At 27.3% G+C, this 19063-nt stretch overlaps 2 protein-coding genes across 12 annotated transcripts; one reads left to right on the top strand and one right to left on the bottom strand.

Annotated features, from left to right (window-relative positions):
* Positions 1-755: 755 nt before the first annotated feature.
* Positions 756-18495, bottom strand: LOC145972432 (polyprenal reductase-like). The gene is made up of 6 exons (XM_083101032.1): positions 18241-18495; positions 2454-2685; positions 1780-1928; positions 1432-1626; positions 1022-1317; positions 756-931 (listed from the first exon to the last, which is right to left on the bottom strand). The coding sequence occupies exons 2-6, from the start codon at positions 2654-2656 to the stop codon at positions 839-841; spliced, it is 936 nt and encodes a 311-aa protein (XP_082957158.1). The 5' UTR covers positions 2657-2685; positions 18241-18495; the 3' UTR covers positions 756-838.
* Znt77c (Zinc transporter 77C) lies at positions 7534-15686 on the top strand. 11 transcript variants are annotated; one of them, XM_083101027.1, is made up of 10 exons: positions 7534-7735; positions 7903-8017; positions 8151-9465; positions 11052-11244; positions 11791-11907; positions 12479-12777; positions 13078-13322; positions 13504-13682; positions 13826-13912; positions 13987-15686. In XM_083101027.1, exons 4-10 carry the CDS (start codon positions 11056-11058, stop codon positions 14296-14298), a joined length of 1428 nt encoding a protein of 475 aa, XP_082957153.1. In that variant the 5' UTR covers positions 7534-7735; positions 7903-8017; positions 8151-9465; positions 11052-11055; the 3' UTR covers positions 14299-15686. The 11 variants fall into 11 exon arrangements, with proteins under 11 accessions (XP_082957153.1, XP_082957150.1, XP_082957146.1 ...); XM_083101024.1 differs by having other exon boundaries at positions 8151-8419; positions 10917-11244; positions 13987-15685; XM_083101020.1 differs by having other exon boundaries at positions 10869-11244; positions 13987-15685.
* Positions 18496-19063: the final 568 nt, after the last annotated feature.

Below are 19063 nucleotides of genomic sequence, written 5' to 3'. Positions count from 1 at the left end.
TTCCATTTCGCCTTACTATATACATTTATATACATTTCGTAAGAAGTAAGACAGTTTTATCGGTGTAGTAAGGCGAAATGGAAAAAAACCATTCGCTTACTCCTAATCTTACTCCCATTGCTTTAAAGCGTCGTCTACAATGAAATTTTAAGGAGACTTTAAGCCGTAAGATTTAAGAAATTGACCAATCACAGTCAAGTATGAAGAGAATACTCGACTGTGATTGGTCAGTTTCTTAAAACTTAGGGCTTAAATTACCTATTGTAGATCGGGACTTATGTGTCACCTGCTGTAATGCTTGGTCCACAACCTTGTTTTAACTGACGGTCGTAAGAAACTAAGCAATCGTATTCAATTATTCTTCTCACATTCAACTGTGGTTGGTTAATTTCTTACGACTCCGTCACTTAAAGCAAGGTTGTGGACCAAGCATAAATTAATCACAGTATATGCAAATATTCCGTAATCCGCAATGGTACATTTCTGTATTACCAGAAGAGTCTTGCTACTCTTGTGGTAATAGAACAAGTAATAGTTGATCAACTATTTCTCTTTTTTCATCCCACACGTATACATATACATATATGATGAATATAATAAATATAAAAAATATATGCGTAATATACAAGTAATATACAATTTATTTATTGATTTATATCTTTATTTTTAATATAATTAAAATTATACAAATTTAATATAAAGTTTAAAATGTGTATGTAAAAAATAATCTTTATATAATATAATAATATAATATGTGATATTTAATATAATAATATAATATAAATATTATTAATTTCTGTTAAGAAATTAATTTATCTTAAATGGAAGATATTTTAAACTACCAGATGTAAGGAATTAAAATTTTTCTCCCTTTTGGATAATTCTTGAAAGTGTTTTGATACCATTGATAAGACAAAATTGCACTTTCGATCTGCAAAAAAATAGAAATTTACATTTTTAATTATTTTTATTATTTATTTATTTATTATTAAAAGAAAAGAAATATAAAACTGTTTCATACCTGATTTATTATAACAAAAAGAGTAATATAATGGAATGTGGAAGCTTGATAAAGAATTCCAGACAACATTAAATATACTATTATTTCCGTCAATTGCAACGGATTTGATATATAATTAAATAGTCCGCCGAATGGTATTTTGTGCTCTTTAGTTACAACATCGCCATGTTGATTCTTACGTAATCCCGCAAGAATAAAATTACTTTTAAGTTGCATATATGTCGACCATAAAAATATAAATGCACATATCAGTTGTGCGGTTGTCAATTTGTATAAGAACAGATCCGTGTGTGAGCCTGATAAGAAAGAAATTAGATATTATAAATTATATAAAAAATAGTGTATCTAGTAATATATTTAGAATATATATTTATAATAGTAACATATTTATAAATTTTCAGACAATATACCTTTCTCTTTGACAAATCCTTCAGATTCTCCAATTAGAGATAATAATGTTGTTGAATAATGTAAAAAAGTAAGTATATAATGGAATATATTTATTTTTTGATCGCTAAATACACAGACATAATTCATTTCATATATTCTTTTCCAAATATGTACAGAAAACACGAAAATAGCCAGAATTGCAGTTTCTATTGGTACTAAAATGATAATTACATACACACATATATACATATATATATATATATATATATATATATATATATATATATATATATATATATACGTATAATTATATAATTTGTTATAAATTCATTAAATATAAATTCTTAGATAATTCAAATTCAATATACCTAAGGCCTTTCTTGATATTCCTAATAATGTATCCAATAACGAAAGTACAATTTCGGGAGCATTTTCATCATAGAAATATTTGTTTAATGCAAAATAAAATAAAAGTATCAATAGTGGTCCAGCAATAATATAATAATGTCCGAACCACCTAAAAATTCCAAATAATTAAACTTAGCGATATTATCAAAGTGCACGTTAAAGTAGAAAAAGCGTTTTTAATATTTACGGTAGATTATACTATTAAAAAATATATATTTTTATTATTTAACTTATCATAATTAATAATTAAGAACGATCAATCAAGATGATTAACGCGTAGGTCGTGTTGTGTCGATATACAATAATTCAAACGTTTTTAAAAATTTAATTCTTGAAACTTAATTGTGTGTGTAGAATATTTTCTTTAATTCAAAAGGACATAATATGAAAAATAATCTCAGATTATGTATGTATGTGTGTGTTTGTATGGAGAAAGAAATGGGAGAGGGAAAGAAAGAGAGAGAAAAAGAGAAAAATTTCAGAATTGAAGAAAATGTATTATGCACATAACTAAATTTCAAGAAATAATTGTTGAAAAAAGAATATTATGCATCGTTAATTCTAGTTTTTATTAGTTGCTAATTATTATTTAATATTCAAAGAGCTACATATTATTAATTAATTTTTAACTTACTTTTTAGGCATTTCAAGTTTTGCTAATATAGCGTGATGATTTTTCGAGCTACACCTCCCATAACGAAACCCACGAGATATAAACAAAGGTAAATAGGGTTCCATATAATTAATTAATATGCTTATCAATCCAATAGAAGCTGATTCAAAAATTAGAACATAGTACACTATATTTACGTCCATTTGATTTATTATGCTGATCATGTTAATATGCAAATGTGAGTATGATGATCCTGTAAAAAAAAAATTACAAATTTAATATAAGAAATTTTCGGTATATCCTTATTTTAAGTATTATTGTCATACGATACAATATCTCATTTTTTACAAAATCTTTAAATTATCATATTATTTTTTTCTGGCATGTATCTAATATATGTAAATCATTTTTAAATTTCAGATCATTTTTAAATTTCAGATATGTAAATCATTTTTAAATTTCAATGTTAATATTTAAATTTAAGCACAAAATAATATTTTGATATTCTTAATTCATCCAATGTATGTAATCTATAAAAAACACACGTATATTATACAAATATATATATTATACAAATCAAATATACAATTAGAATACTGCTTTCTGAAAGTTGAAACATACAGATAATTGATAAAAAACAGATGATGGATAGAGTTTTTCTGTTTTGTTCATCGCAATAATTTATTCTTGTCCTTAAAAGTAAATGAATGGAAACTGCAAGGTAGCGGTAACAACAGTATTATGCCAGGCATATCATGATCATAACAATCATTCTTCGATTTTATTATGAAACTAACAATGCTACAGTAGTCAACTTTCTATTAACCTCGTCGTAAGAACGCAGATTACGCGTTCGTTGATTCAGCAAACATTGTGAACCAATATTTCGATTAAGTTAGATAATATCACCATGACAGCTAAACTATCAATATCTCGTCAAATTATTAATTTACATAATTTAAAGAAGAGATAATATATGATATACGTAACTGATGTCAATTTTAATAACAATATTTTAAGAAATGTATTATAAATGTGTTCTCCTTCGCGATTGTCTGTTTTATGATTAAGGTCTTGTCATATAAAAGTCTCTAAGCTGTTTTTCTAAAAGAAAATTGTGTACTTGTGTATTTAGAGAAAGTACACAAAATATTCTTTATATTTGTCTAATATCTTATAGATGATATCCATAAGTGTTCTTTCCATAAGTATTCTTTCATCTTGACTTTGACAGGGAGTTTTTTAAGACAAAGAATAATCTTTTATGAAGAATTTTATTTACAGTTTTTAAATTACTAATTTTATTTTTGATTAATTAGAGAGAAATCAAAGTTTACACTTTTTCGATACAGTAGCGAAAATAGTAGCGATTACTTTCGCTGTTTGATCCTTCGTGTATTTACCGGAAAAGTGGAGCTGTCAAAGTATGTAGATAAAATGCGTCCCACTGCTAGGAACTTGAGGCATTTAATCACGTATGTAGTTCAACATCTTCTCGTTTCTCCTCGGTCCTAATGATGGGGATCGTCGTGGAAAGGAGGATAGCGTGCATATATAATATCGCGTAACATCTTCGCCATATCGTGTGCATGACATTGCCGAAGCGGACATCGCCAGTGGAAGCACGGCTAACACGCAAAGATGCAAGGGGACATAAGGATTTCGTCGTTAAAAGAGATTTGGATGAGCGTCATTTTGTCTCTTTCTTGTCCGCGTTTGGACGAGAAATATAACATTAGGTAAGCCTTCGTATTTTTTACCGATCCAAAAATCTATCCTAGAGTCGCTTTTCGCGACGCCTGTTGATCGTGATACGGATTTTACGAGTCAGCGATCGTAATTGAACGAGCGTAACACGTGTGAAAGCTAACGAGTTAAACGGATGTGGTCGAGTGATCAAGTTCGAATGGATTTGAGTCAGTGGGTTCCTCAATTATATGCACGCAGATATACCACTTCATCGTCAGGAATGAACACACAAAAAGGTAACAACGTTGATTAGCGACTTTCATTTTTATTGTACTAGGGACGAATCTCTTTATACCGATATGATTTCTTATTGATGCCGTAGACATTTTAAATGATTTCTATTGATATTAATCATGATAATATAAATACGCAATGATAAACGTAAAATATATATTTTGTAGAAAATTTAATTTGGAATACAATCTTATATTCGATTCAATCCTTGTGACAGAAATCAACAAGATATAAAAATATAAAATGCAAAAAACGAGACAGAAATGTGATTTTTTACAAAGCTTGGAAAAATTAAAAATTTATATATATAATTTTTTACATAACAAATATTTTACATCATACATATAAATGCGTGAATTAGATGAACTGTCGATTGAATTGCTTCGGCAAATAATTATTTACAATGTGCATTTATTTTTTATATTCATTAACCGTGTATGCAGCAATATCTAAACAGAAGATATCGCTATTATGCGTTACTAGGCATATCTAGCTGACAACAATTTCTAAATTGCAACATTTCTCTTTACTTTATTATTTGCTAGAAAGTAACTGATTGCTGACCTTACGCAGACAAAACATCAGTTTGTTGGTAAACTGATTAGATAACTATAAATATGATGAATTTACGTGAATTGTAGTTTCTCCTTATATAGAAAGTCTTTGTGACAGTTAATCCAATGTTCCACTTTTCACGCAATACAAAAATCACTGCAATAATAGTATATAATATGTTTCAACAAAAATTTATAATTGTTTTTACAAATATCTAATTTAAAGCAAATATCTAATTAAGTAGCGATATTATTACTTAAATAATTCATCAACTGTACTCCATATCGTACGATCGGTTTGATACCGCTACTGAAATAGTTCATTAATCATTTTACACATTTCTATTTTGTACGCGTGATATAGAAAACGAAAATAAAAATTTGTATGAGATTCTTGGTTTTTTATTACATATTATAATTATTACATATTATAATTTCACGATTTCTTTTTTCCCTAATATTTTTAATTACAAATTATTTTTCTTCATAATATTTTAATAAATATATTTTTCTTCATAATATTACTTGATAGATAAATATAAGAATAAATACATACATACATACATGTGTGCGTGTAAATATATAAATTTTATGAATAAATATATTTAATAAATAAATTGTATAAATTAATAGAAATAATAATTATATAATTATAATAATTATTGCTAACTATTACTAATTAATTATAATTATTACTAACAACTTTTTCAAATTGTGTGGATCAATAAATTAATTGTAAGTAGAATCTTAAGAATTTAATTCCTAAAATCCTTTTTTGCTAAAAATGTGAGGCACATACAGATTGAGTTACATATACATTTATTAATACAGGAATAAAATATATTCGGACTATAGATCAGGTATAAAAACCCATACTATAAAATATTTTTAGAGGATCATAGCCATGAGTTTTTCTTGGAAGAATTTTAGTCTTCATATAAACTCTATTAATAAATACTTATATAATTTCATCGACAGACATTTTGACATTTTGTCAATAAAACAATAAAAATTGAAATAATGCTTTATAATCAAAATAATAATAATTTTCAAAATTATGATTATATCATGATATCTTGAGTATATATATTTTTTATATCTTAATCTTTTTAAAATTACACTCAAAAAGATTTGTATTTTGATAAATTAATATTAGTCTTTTAATAATTAAATATATTCTTAACTATGAAACTTTATACACATTCTTCAATGAATTTATGTTTTGGATTAAATTATTTTTGAAGAAGTAAATGTATAGATTTTATTTATTATTTGTACGATCAATGAGAAATTGGATTACACTTGAATATGGTAGCTAATCGCTTATCGATATCACTTGGATAAGAACGGTCAAAAAACAAGTCTGAGATATCGTAGGAAGGATTTTAAGATATCGGAACTGTTTAAAAAATTTATTATTGAGATATGAAGATAAATCTCTCAATTCAAAACACATAACAATTTCAGAAAAAAAAAATATATATATATATATAAAATTTTTAAATTTATTATAATTAAAATTAATTGCTAATATAATTCATAATTAGACTTGCTATGAGAAACACTTTAAAAAATTTAAAATTAGCATAATTTACATTTTAAGAAAATTGTTACCTTTTTAAAAATTAATCTACGATGAAATTATTTATATTTATTTATAGAAACATGGTACGTGTATTGGATACAAAAATATATCCGATTGCACATGGTTGAGATGCACTAATAAAAAATTAATTATAACATTACATGCCTATGATAAATAAATCTTATTAAAAATTATGTCGAACAATGATCACCGAGTATGAATGGCGAAAGCTTACAGTAATTAAAAATCATAATGCATTGTGCTCATCCGTGAGATCCCTAATGTTTATTTTTTTCGCTTTAATAAATCAGTTATATCACAGTATTCTGTGATAACAATGTTCCGGAAAAAGAACATGGCTGTGTGCATGCAGCAGAAAAAAAGCTAATCATGTGCAGACAAGGCTAACTCATTGTGCTCCACGTGATAAGAGAATTTTTATCGAATCATTTAATCATTTTGTAATTTGCCCAATCTATGATTTTTATTTGTGTAACGAACAAGATTTGTAATAGACTTGAATTCGCTGATAATGCTAATCACGAATATAGCTTCTTGATACACAGAGTAGAAGAATATTCTTGTTTTGAAAATATCTTTAGTTTTAACATGGACATTTTGAAATGAGATTATATTGCGTTAACTGAAAAAAACTTGCTTGAACTATTTTATATAGAACTATTTTATAATAAATTATTTTATATAGTTCAATCAAGAAAAATATATTTTCATATATACGCAATATATTTTTTCTTCAATTAATACAATATAATCTTATTCAAAATTTTCATGTTAAAATTAAAGATATTTTCAAAACAAGAATATTTTTTTTCTCTGTGTAGCTTCATGATTATCTGCCAGTCTTTACGATATATTCTGTTCGAATCTTTTTATTTGATTATTCGATACAGATAAAGAGTGAGTTATCGGCTACTATTCACTTGTGCGGTGATTACAATGGTCAACCGATATAATCTACGCGTGGTTGGAGACAAACGTTAGTTCGCCTGCGATATGTGTGCATCTCGCAACCTGACCGCTCTCTCTAAAAATTCGTTCGTAAAAAGTGACATGGAATATCAAATATAGCGTGATTTTAATTATATTTTTGTTGCCAAGAGAATGATATGTGTGCATATGTCAGATGTCTTTAACAATTTACCAGGGTTCAGAGTTTAAAGGTCAGTACTTTCTCATCACCGTAATGATAACACAACCCTTTGAAAGAGAATTGATAGCACATATACATACATACACAAACACACGTTATTCATAATCTTTCGCGTAGATAGCGAATTATATTCGTAAAAGTAATAATTCGTACAATAATTTAATACTTATTTTTCAGAGAGACACGGTTCGTACAATATAATTTGAAACGATAAACTCGCGAATTCGGCAATACATTGGGAGGGATGTCGCCATCAATCTTTACATTATTATTGTATTATGCGATTATACGCGTAAGTCTTTCGATAAGATAACAAAAAATCGTTGGCGTTATTCAGAAGCTCTCGATTAGTTTGAGGGAAAAATTGAAGATTGCGCTCGGAATCGATAGGTCGCTCCAGTTTTGTCAGCATTTTTACATTTCAGTGCACTCATCTCGCGTTGCCCATTCAGTATGAAGCCGACTCTAATGATTGGAGGAGCGGGTATTTCGTTGTTCAAAGCCTATTACCGCGCCCGGATGTTCGCAACTAACGCTTTGATAGCCCCCTCCCAGAATTAATACAGAGATGTTGGATCCGTGCGTGTGACACGCTATATGAATCATACTGCTTGTGTCGATGTGACATCGCGATGTGTATGTCGCGAAGCTTGCATGCTCAATTTAGATTAATGATGAACGAGACTGGTGAAAAGTACGTTCTCCGTCGTGTATTTTTGCAATCAAATTCGAACTTTCTGACTGGATGCTATAAATCAGAAATTGTTCACAAATTTGGAAAATATATTAAAATAACTAAATAAATTTTGCACTGACAAAGTCGAAACATCATATCTTAGTTGAGATTGTAAAATGTTATATTAAAGAAGAATGTAATTATTTTGAAGTTGGAATTAGAGCGTTTTAAATTATATTGCTTTCATTTCTGGTATTACTTTGATTTATGCCAATCAATTGTATCTGCAGTTGCATTAAAATGATGTAAAATAAAATAATAATCAACGAAATCGAATTCTTAACTTTGTACGCGACGCGTGTAAATGTATTAAGTAACTAGATGTCCAGACGTATTTTTCGTCATGAATTTCTTGATTTATCAAAATTACCGTACGTATATGGTGTAACAGCAATGATTAAACGGATCCACGCACAGTTAGCTAAATTGCCCTGTCGTAGGTTAATGCCGCGTAGAGAGACGATCTTGCGTCGTCTATTACATTAACGTTTAGCGTAGGCGAGAATTCTATTCTTGAGCGAGATAGAAATTCGCGCCGCGAATTCGTAGAGTAAACTTTTTAGAGACGACCACAAATTTATTCATCTGTCAGTTCAACAAGCGTTCGCCGCGATAAATTCCGTTCCGCGATCGGACAACAATTGTATTCTCGAGCAGGTATATGGATTTAGGACCTAGAGCGCTGTAAGACGACAAACACGACCGCGGCCACGAAATGCAGATTATCTGGCGAATTGACAGTGATTAATAGCCCTTGCACACCTATGGAGATTAATTTTGTGGAAGTTTTATTGGTGCGGACACAAACGCCGCGTTCTTGTGTGAAGCAATCTACAACTGATGAAAAACTTGTAACGGTCGGATACATCTTGAGCATTGGAGTCATCGAGTTCAACAGTTAAACAAGCATGGAGACACCTAAGCGTTTCATGTTCTGATATCGTTTTGTCCGTTCGCTGACCACCGTTCAGTCGGGTGCCTGCTTCTTCGACGATTTATCCGCGGTGAGGCACATCGTCGTGAATCTTGTTCAGTTTAAAAAATCTTGAGATAATTCGCTGTGCATTTATTCGTGAAGATTGCAACGATTACGTTTAATTATTTTTTTACTATATGTATGCGATACTTGCTGAAAAAAAATCGTGTTAAATATTATTCAAGTTGCAAAGTTGTTTGCTGTTAAAAGCAGCAATATGTGTATTAAGTGATAGCGCATTTTTACGTAGATGTATATATAGGTGACAACGTCAAATTAGAAATTATTTACGATTCTATATATCTAGTTCTTTTTTACTAAATATAATCGAAGCATTTTATTTTAATTCTAATATTAAAATAAGCAATACTTCGAATAATATCGAATAAAAAAAGCATATATATAAGCAGATATATAAGCATGTATGTATGTATGTATGTATGTATGTATATACTACATATATATATGTATATATATATGTATAGTATTGTTTTATATATCTTAATATTAAAATTTTAAGAAAAAAATATTTCGATTATATTTAGTAAAAAAGAACTAGATATAAAGTTGTAAATAATTTCTAATGGTGTGCAAGGACTATTAATCATTGTCAATTCGCCAGATAATCTGCATTTCCGTGTTTATCGTTTCAGCGCTCTAAATCCTAAATTCGTATATCTGCTTATATAACAGAGAATTAAAATAAAAAAACTTTTATTTAGTTAAAAAATTTTTAACTAAATAAAAGTTTTTTATATTAATTTTTATATATATATTTATATATATATTTGTATATATTTTTATATATATTTTTTTATATATTTTAAATATTGCAATCATATAATTTATTTATAAGAAAGTTTTTATTCGCAATGTAATTTAATGATTTAAACTAATTGTATTCACTAATGTGCTCTTATCAAACGATAGAGTTAATATTCATGTTTTGTCTTCTTAAATATGTATAAAATCTTCTTAAATATGTATAAAAATTTGTAGATTGTCTTACGATGTATTGCTTGAGAAAGATCTCACAATACATAATCTGACCTCATTAAATTTTTTTATATGTATATATCATTATTATAAAAGCGCACTTTGACTATTCTTCTCTTAATTAGCGATGAAAGCAAATGTTTGAATTGAGCACTTTTAATTTACTTGTTCAATCATGCTAATTTTCTTTCGTATATAAGCTATTATTTACATAAAAAAAATCAAATGTAATTTAAAATAAATAATCAAATATATTCTGCATATCAAGATCTAAATTCATTTTCATTTATTCGGAGAAACACGTAAGTTATTTTTGCGAATAAAAAGATGATTGCATTTTTTACTCACAATATAGTCTTAGTTTTAAATAAACACACTTTTGAAGTTTTCAAAAAGAATTATAGCTTCATCAAAAAGAAATCATTTTTTCTACAGGTTTCTGAAACAAATTCTGTAAATAAATTTATGCAAGATCGAATGCAGTTGCAGATAATACGGAACATTCGGTCGTTACATAGTGATATCGTGCGATCGTGAAATATAGCAGTGATTCTTCATATATTGTCGTGATATATCGTCATAGAGAGTAGAAACGTTCACCACTGACTTTGCAAGCAGGGTCATGGCTGTGAAAGAGTGGTTCAGAAGGCTGCAACCGGTGCAGCTATACCTGGTGCTGTTTTTTACCACAGCTTTTTTCTTAATCGAGATCATCGCTAGTCACGTGACGCATTCGCTGACTTTGCTCCTCAATGCATATCACATGCTGTGCAACATCGTGGCACTCGTCGGCTGTATCGCTTCGATAAAGGTAAATGCGAAAATTCGCAAATCATTCAAAAGTCTCGCTTATGAAATGACAATGATGTAATTAAGCTTTCGATCTACTCCGTGCCCATTACGATTTCGAATGATTCTTCTTCATTTAATCATTATTTTCTTCTTCATGTAATCATTATAAATATAGAAATTAAAGGAAGAGAAACTGCTTTTCTCTCTCTCTCTTAACTTTTTTCAACTTTTTTTTATAAAATAAATTATATAACTTCCTATCTCATAAATAACATAATGATATTCAACATGCAAGAGTAGATGTGAGCGATCTTTTATTTTTCAGATATTTTCGAAGAAAAATACGAGAAAATCTAGAGCTAAAAAATTTCATTGCGCAAAAAATTTCACGCGTAATTTCTATAAATGCGACAAATTTATAATGACACTTCATCTTTTGAATTTAGCAAACGCAACATATATGATTGTTCTTGAAATAAAGATATATAAGATCTTGAAATTATTATCGAGTAACATTTCTTCATGATATAAATTTATAATTACGCATAAATTGCATTGTTTTCAGTATAGTTATCGAGAAAGGTATAGCAACAATAGTAATTGCAGTTCAGTGGGAAATTCGTCCATTTGCATTAACGGGGAGGAACAGGGTTCTGTCACATCTTTATCAACGAAAACAAAGGTATACTCAAAGATACCAAAAATCAAGGTTAAAGCTTGGAATCTTTTCAATCTTCTAATTCTAATAAAAATTTTGTATATAAAATTCTAAAATCATTATTATGCATGGAAAAAATATCTTTTGCTTCCTAAAAATAAAATCTTATATTATCAAAACTTTCATGCATAATGCAATAAAGTACTTTCATGATGTATAAAATACCTTTTTTAGAATACAAAACACTATCATTACTATTCTTTTTGAAATTATATAGTAAGAAAAACTAATAATACTACAACAACATCAGAATTTTGCTTATTTTATTCGCATTTATTGTAAGATAAAATTTATGATAAAAATTTGAAGTAAATTTTAAAAGAATCTCTTAAATAAGATTGGTATAAAAAAGAAATTTCAATATATATTATTTTTAGTAAAAATTTTAAAAAGCATAAATAACTTCATAAACTCATAAATAACAATTATTTAAAAATTTTGAACATCCTGTCAAATATAAAATTTTTATTTAAAGCATACTGCAGATTTGATAAGCACTTGTTAATAATTGAAATGTGAAAAATTTGCTTTACAGGAATCATGGTCGGACAGAAGAATGAAAAACACGTTTGGATGGGCCAGAATCGACATCGTCACGATGCTCGTCTGCTGCGTTTTTTTGGCATCTTTTTGTTTCTCTCTACTAATGGAGGCATTGCAGACATTGGTGCACATCGATCACTTGGACGAAATGCATCATCCATTACCCGTGTTGTGCATAGGCGCTTCCGGAATACTTTTGAATGTTTTATGTTATATTTTAATTGGGGGATTCACGTTCAATCAAGGAATTTTCGTGCATGTTACTGAAAAAGGAGATGTAATACTTTGCAGGTGAGTCTTGATAACGATTCAAATTACAAACAATCAAAGAAATGCATGATAATTCACACTCATAGTTGACCATTATTTAAATATTTTACAAGCACTTTAATATATATGTATATATGTTCTTCCACAAATAAAAAAAAATTCAAAATATATAGTTCTCGAAATATTTCATTGCTCATATTTATTTAATAATAGAATACTAGAATTTGTTATATTTCAATAAAAGTCGATTTCATATATACAAATAACGAAAAAATCCATATTATAACAAATTATTTAATAATTATTTGATTATTTGATTAGGAATGTGAATTCGCAAGAAACAAAGGATGGCGAGCAACAGTTGTCGGCACAGACTAGACGAAGTCCATTAGCAATACCAAAAAACCAAGGCTTTAGGGAAATGTGTCGGGATGTTCTCGGATGCGTTTTCGTCATATTAGTATCAATTTTAGTTTATTTCAACGATTCCGATGTGGCTAAATACATCGATCCGGTCTTTGCTATTATTTCGTCCATTTCACTGTTTGTCCTTTGCTATCCATATAGTGAGTATATTTCTTTTAATAAATTCAGAATAATAAGGTAATGTAAAATGTGATATTTGTTTGTGTATAAAAGAACTTTTTGTAATTGATTTAAACTTTAGTTGATTAAATCTTTTTATTCTATGACTAATATACTAATTCTTGAAAATAATCAGTTTCTTCTCATTATCTGTTTTTATAGTGAAAGAATCAGGTTTAATTCTACTTCAAACAATTCCGAATCATATAAACATCGATTCTCTCAAAAGAGAATTGTTAGAAGCTTTTCCGGGTATCGTGAATGTCCATGATTTACACGTATGGCAATTAGCAGGAGAAAAAATCATTTCTACAGCACATATTATATTTTTAGATCCAACGGTAAGGTAAATTAAACCATAAGTTAAACTAATTTATAAAATAAGTTACATTTGATAGAAATTACTTAATAATTTTTAGAGAAAAATATTTTATTTTTATTTGATATTATTTAATTGAAAACATTTCCTCATTTTTTCCATCAGGTTTATGCTAGTATCACGGATCAAGTCACCGCCTTTTTTGTCGAAATGGGCATTACGCAAGTTACTATACAGCCAGAATTTTATAAAGTACGCAGAATATATTAATACTTTGTCTTTTTATTTTTAAAATCTCTTTATGGAATAATGATATGTATTATCAGATGAAACCGAATATGGAAAAAACTGATTGCCTGATTCGTTGTCATGGAGAACACTGCAGTTCCTCCCAATGTTGCTCGCGAGAGAACTTCTTGGATGATGCGTGCAAATCGAAGAAGGACAATGTGGTCAGTAGAAAGTACGACAAAAAAGAGATAATACCAGCCACATGTGCGATTAGTTTAGAGAAATTTACTAATTACACGGAAGAAGCTGTAGTAAGGACTGTTAGGAGCGATTCAAGAGCAGAAAAATCTGAACACGATCTGGGGAATGAAAACACATCACGCTTGAACAGCGAGCAAACATCGTAATATTGATATTTAATTCCTGTGCGATGACTATAAACGATTGGATATCTACAAGTACCGGACATCTGCAACTATTGATAACAAGCATGTGGACTACAGCATCGTATCTTAACTCTAGAATATAATACTACATCTTCTTTATGACGAGAACGACATAGCATGTCCTAGCTAACTTTGTTTCTTATAATTTTCATAAAAATGACACATATCGGAACATATATTTTTTTTTATCTCTGACACTAAAAATTATACAATCGCGGCAAAGAATTACTTTATCTTTGATTAATATAAAAAAATTATAATAAGTAAGATAAACAAAAACTAACTATAAAAAAATTATGGATACTTCATATTTATATATCATCATTTTTACTCGATTTCTATGCACAAATAATAATTTTGTTTAGGCTTTTTACGTGACATTATTTTGCTTAAAACGTACAATTCTGCTCATCACATTGAATATCGCGATATTTTGAAGTTACAATTTAGGATTTTACAAAAAAAATATAAACAGAAATTTATTAATTTTTACTGCAAATAGTACAATAATCAAATACTTCCTATCCTTTTGACACCATCAAGAAATTAGAGAGATATCAATTTTTTTTCTTTTAGAAGCCATATTTTTATTAATAATATAATTTTATTAATGTTTTATTTTGGAAAAAATATCATTAGAATATAAATATTAACCAAACTTAAACAAAATTTAAACAACACAAATTGAAACAAAAAACTTACAAGAATGTTTAAATTGCATCCTATTTTTTACCATAGAAAAAGAATTTTATTCTAATGTAATATTTAAAAATAATACATTATAAAAAATCAATATTATATTTGGCACTTAAAAATATCAAGATTAAATACGAGCCGTGATATGTACGTACACATTTTTTAACAAGACTGCAAGCTAGTATTAAGTACAAAATGTACATATAATATCAAAATAGATAATCAAATGACTAGAAATTCCAAATTTGGGTAGTATATGTGTTAGTTATCAAATAAACAGTATACTAATTTCATTACATATATATATATATATATATATATATATATATATATATATATATACATAGCTCATAACAAGTTCATAATTTCTTTCAGTACAATGTTCCTTAAAATGAATGTCGTCATTCAATCATATACTATCAATATGCAATAATATGCGTCAATCAATCATATGCAATAATATGCGTCATTCAATCATATACTATCTATATATCGTATATTAATGATATTTTATCACTCATAAATATATATATATTTCTTATATATATATTTCTCCCAGATATAATAATAAAATAAATAAAATGTATTTTTTATTTTAAAATGAAGGCTAATAAAAATAATTATAATGAAAATTCTTTTTAAATACAAATGTTATAAAACATTAATAAATAAATATGTATTTATGAGCGATATAATATGTCTAAAATAGAAATTAAAATAATTATAATAATAGTTCAATAATTAATTTAAGTATTAATAACAAATTGACTTATTCTTATAAATGTAAAATTCTTATTTTTTAATAAATAAATATGTAAATATATAAATAAGTGTATAAATATATATAATCTTTTCTCATTTTTACCGACTATTATTAGATAAAATGTCATATTAAATCGAGATTATAATCTTAATTATAATATACAATAAAAACATCTTAAGATACTACAATTTTTTAATTTTATATGAGTATTTATTTTATCAAATTTCCAAATAAAACTCTCTTATAAGATACATTAATATCATGAAGTGACGCTAAGTAAAATAAAAACTGCATATATAAATTAATTTTAAAGAGTTATATCCATAAAAAAATGAGTATAACTTATGAACTATGATATTAACAGAAATGTACATATCTTAACAAACAAGACGAAAACAAAACTTTGGAGATAATATATGTCACTGATAAAGCAGTTCCTACGCGATAAGTGTGGGCGTTAATGATCAAAAATCTGTTGCTGCCCGTAGCAACGGGGTCTACAGCACCCTATCTTAAGTTTAGGGTCGCTGTTCTGACAGATAATAATTTAACTCATTGTCCATGATCAAATTGACATATGTCGAATATAACGCATTATGAAAAAATGAAAAAAATTTATTTTAAATTGCAAAAAAATTTGCTATTTTTTAAACTTTTATGTAATAATTTATAGTTGATTTTTATATCTTTACGAAAATATTTTGATTAATGGTTGTAAAGAAATTTTGCCTATCTCTTCATGATTCATAATAACGAATTTAATATATATATTTTATTTTAATATGCTAAATAAAAAATGTTATTATTACCCTCTTATACATTTGTAATGTAATTTCTATATGTGATATATATTTATTATATTTATCAATTAATTGTCGCATTTAATTCTGATACAACTTTTAAATTTTTTTTTGATGATTATTATATTATACTGTTAAATTGTTGATGATTATTATATTCCTAATTTTTTAATCCAAAATATACCAATTTTGTATCCCAAAAAATTTTAATTTTTTTTTCTTTCATTCTAGAATCGGCATCCTTTATATATTAATATATTTCTAATTTTCTATTCCAAAATATCAATTTTATATTTTTTTAAATTTTAATTATTTGGAGGAAATGATGTTTTGTACAAAGACACTTCATTTCATCAGAGACGGTCCTCTGCGAGAATATTCGGCTGCATAGAGAAATGTGCAAAAAGACTGTCTAGAGATATGATACATAAGCGGAAACTGCGGTTTATAATCCGCACTTTATTATATTTAGGGAGATTATTGTAAACTCTGATGTTTTGAGAAATAGAGAAATACCTCGAAGATTTACCATAAGAAAACTTACTAATAGATATTATCATATACTATCATATATTATCATATATTATCATAAAATACAAATATTATCATACCTAAACCTAACTTGTTAGTATTATATTATCTTGAAATGTGAAATACTCATTAATAATACTCATTTTCTATCTACTCTATCGTTATGGTCATTTCTTACATTAAATTTAAAATAATTACAAAATAAAATTACATTAAAAATCACCTCAATTTGAATTTTTTTATTAAAATAAAGATTGTGTACTAAAAAGTGTATTAAGATAATTAATTGATAGACTGACGCCATCAATACATAGCGTTCATAAACTGCAACACATGTACCAGACAATTAACAATGATCTACCGATGATCAATTATATAGCCTTTGTAATAATTTAAAAAGCTTTACAGATATTAACAATACATCTCTTAAACTGATCACCTAAACCGATTATTGAACCTACACGGAGAAAATTTTATACTAATATGTAATACAATTTTATATCACATTTTACTATTTTTTGTATGATCGGTGGACCATCATGACTTTATAGAATAAATTACAGTACAACATAGTAAAATTTTAAACTAACACTTACATAACATGTTTCATCATTTGCCATAGTAAAAATTCGTAGGTGCTAAATTGTAATCTTTATTATGTATTATTGTAAAACATTATAATACTAAATCTCAACTTCGATAAATGTATTTTTTATTCTTTCTTTTATTACTTTTTTCCGGATTCTTCTTTTTTGCTTTTCTTATTAATTTTACTTATAATTAATAATATTTCATTCATTATTGAACGGACACAATAAATAATATACAATTTTATTTAATCTAATAAAAATTTATTAAAGACAGATGCAAAATGTATCTGTAAGTATTTATAATTGAATCTTATATCTAAGATCTCTTAAATATGATCAAACTAATATATGTGCTGTAAAGCTATTTTTCCCATACACTTTATTAATTAATTTAACAGGACTCAGAGATATTAATTATAAATAGATGAGATACATTAACAGAAAAATAATAGATAGAAAACGATAAATAAATATGTAATATAATAATAAAGATTGCAAATCGACTTATCGAAGAGATACTTACGCTTTCTTTTTCGTTTATCTTCACAGCATTTTCATTCACAACACTTTCTTTTATTCTTCTATAACGAATAAGAAAGACAATAAAATAAGCGTTAAACAAAGCTCAACAAAACGCATATGTTATCGAGTTAACGATTGAATGCGACACGCGGTAGCTGCAGCCAGAAGTGTACACTGTATGATAAAACAAGCTTCTGCGTGTTTCGGCTTAAGCCCCTTGCACAATGCTAGGCAACAGGCAATAGAAATAAGGAATAGAAACTATTCACTAATAATTACGCAGAACAGAAAATATTCGCCAATAGGAGTAGAGAATAGATACTATTTCTGTTTTTATTGCCTGTTGCCTAGCATTGTGCAAGGGGCTTTATTCTTGCAGGCGACACCTATCGCTTTCCTCTTCTCTCCGATTTCTTAACAACTAGTACATGATTTTGACGTAACTTTTACTATGGCAACATTGTTTTTTATCACATAAGTAAAGTAATTTTTGTTAAACCGACACTCAAGCCATATTCTAAGGTGGGAAGAGTTAATTTTTACTATAGTATACAGTAAAAATTGACTTTGTATATATTTTTTATTTTTCTTTTCAATACTAACTTTTATCCAGCAAGTTTTGCTTTAAAACATAATAATTTCTATTATGGGTGTAAAAATTACGTTGCTTTCTTATTTTTAAAATAATGACTATAGCATTTAAGCTTATAAATTCTCGATGGTCCGCAGCTACTACCACATTATAGTAATCTTTAATATAAAATTTTCTCCGTGTATTGTTGAAATGCTATATCAATTTATTTCTTGCTATATATATTTTAAAT

This window comes from Camponotus vicinus, unplaced genomic scaffold (genome assembly GCF_025532165.1).
Source record: "Camponotus vicinus isolate PSW18456_S1 unplaced genomic scaffold, iyCamVici1.0 SCAF_5, whole genome shotgun sequence".
In the NCBI taxonomy this organism is placed as follows: domain Eukaryota; kingdom Metazoa; phylum Arthropoda; class Insecta; order Hymenoptera; family Formicidae; genus Camponotus; species Camponotus vicinus.
This window is presented reverse-complemented; position numbering and strand designations above follow the sequence as displayed.

Bases quoted from the DNA above. Each gene is read 5' to 3' on its own strand.
- Znt77c (XM_083101028.1), top strand. From the start codon at position 11,056: ATGGCTGTGAAAGAGTGGTTCAGAAGGCTGCAACCGGTGCAGCTATAC. The intron at 11,908-12,478 runs GTATACTCAAAG...TTTGCTTTACAG, and splicing joins CTTTATCAACGAAAACAAAG to GAATCATGGTCGGACAGAAG. The intron at 12,778-13,077 runs GTGAGTCTTGAT...TTATTTGATTAG, and splicing joins GGAGATGTAATACTTTGCAG to GAATGTGAATTCGCAAGAAA.
- LOC145972432 (XM_083101032.1), bottom strand. From the start codon at position 2,656: ATGATCAGCATAATAAATCAAATGGACGTAAATATAGTGTACTATGTT. The intron at 1,318-1,431 runs GTATATTGTCTG...CTTTCTTATCAG, and splicing joins AGGATTTGTCAAAGAGAAAG to GCTCACACACGGATCTGTTC. The intron at 932-1,021 runs GTATGAAACAGT...ATTTTTTTGCAG, and splicing joins TTTTTGTTATAATAAATCAG to ATCGAAAGTGCAATTTTGTC.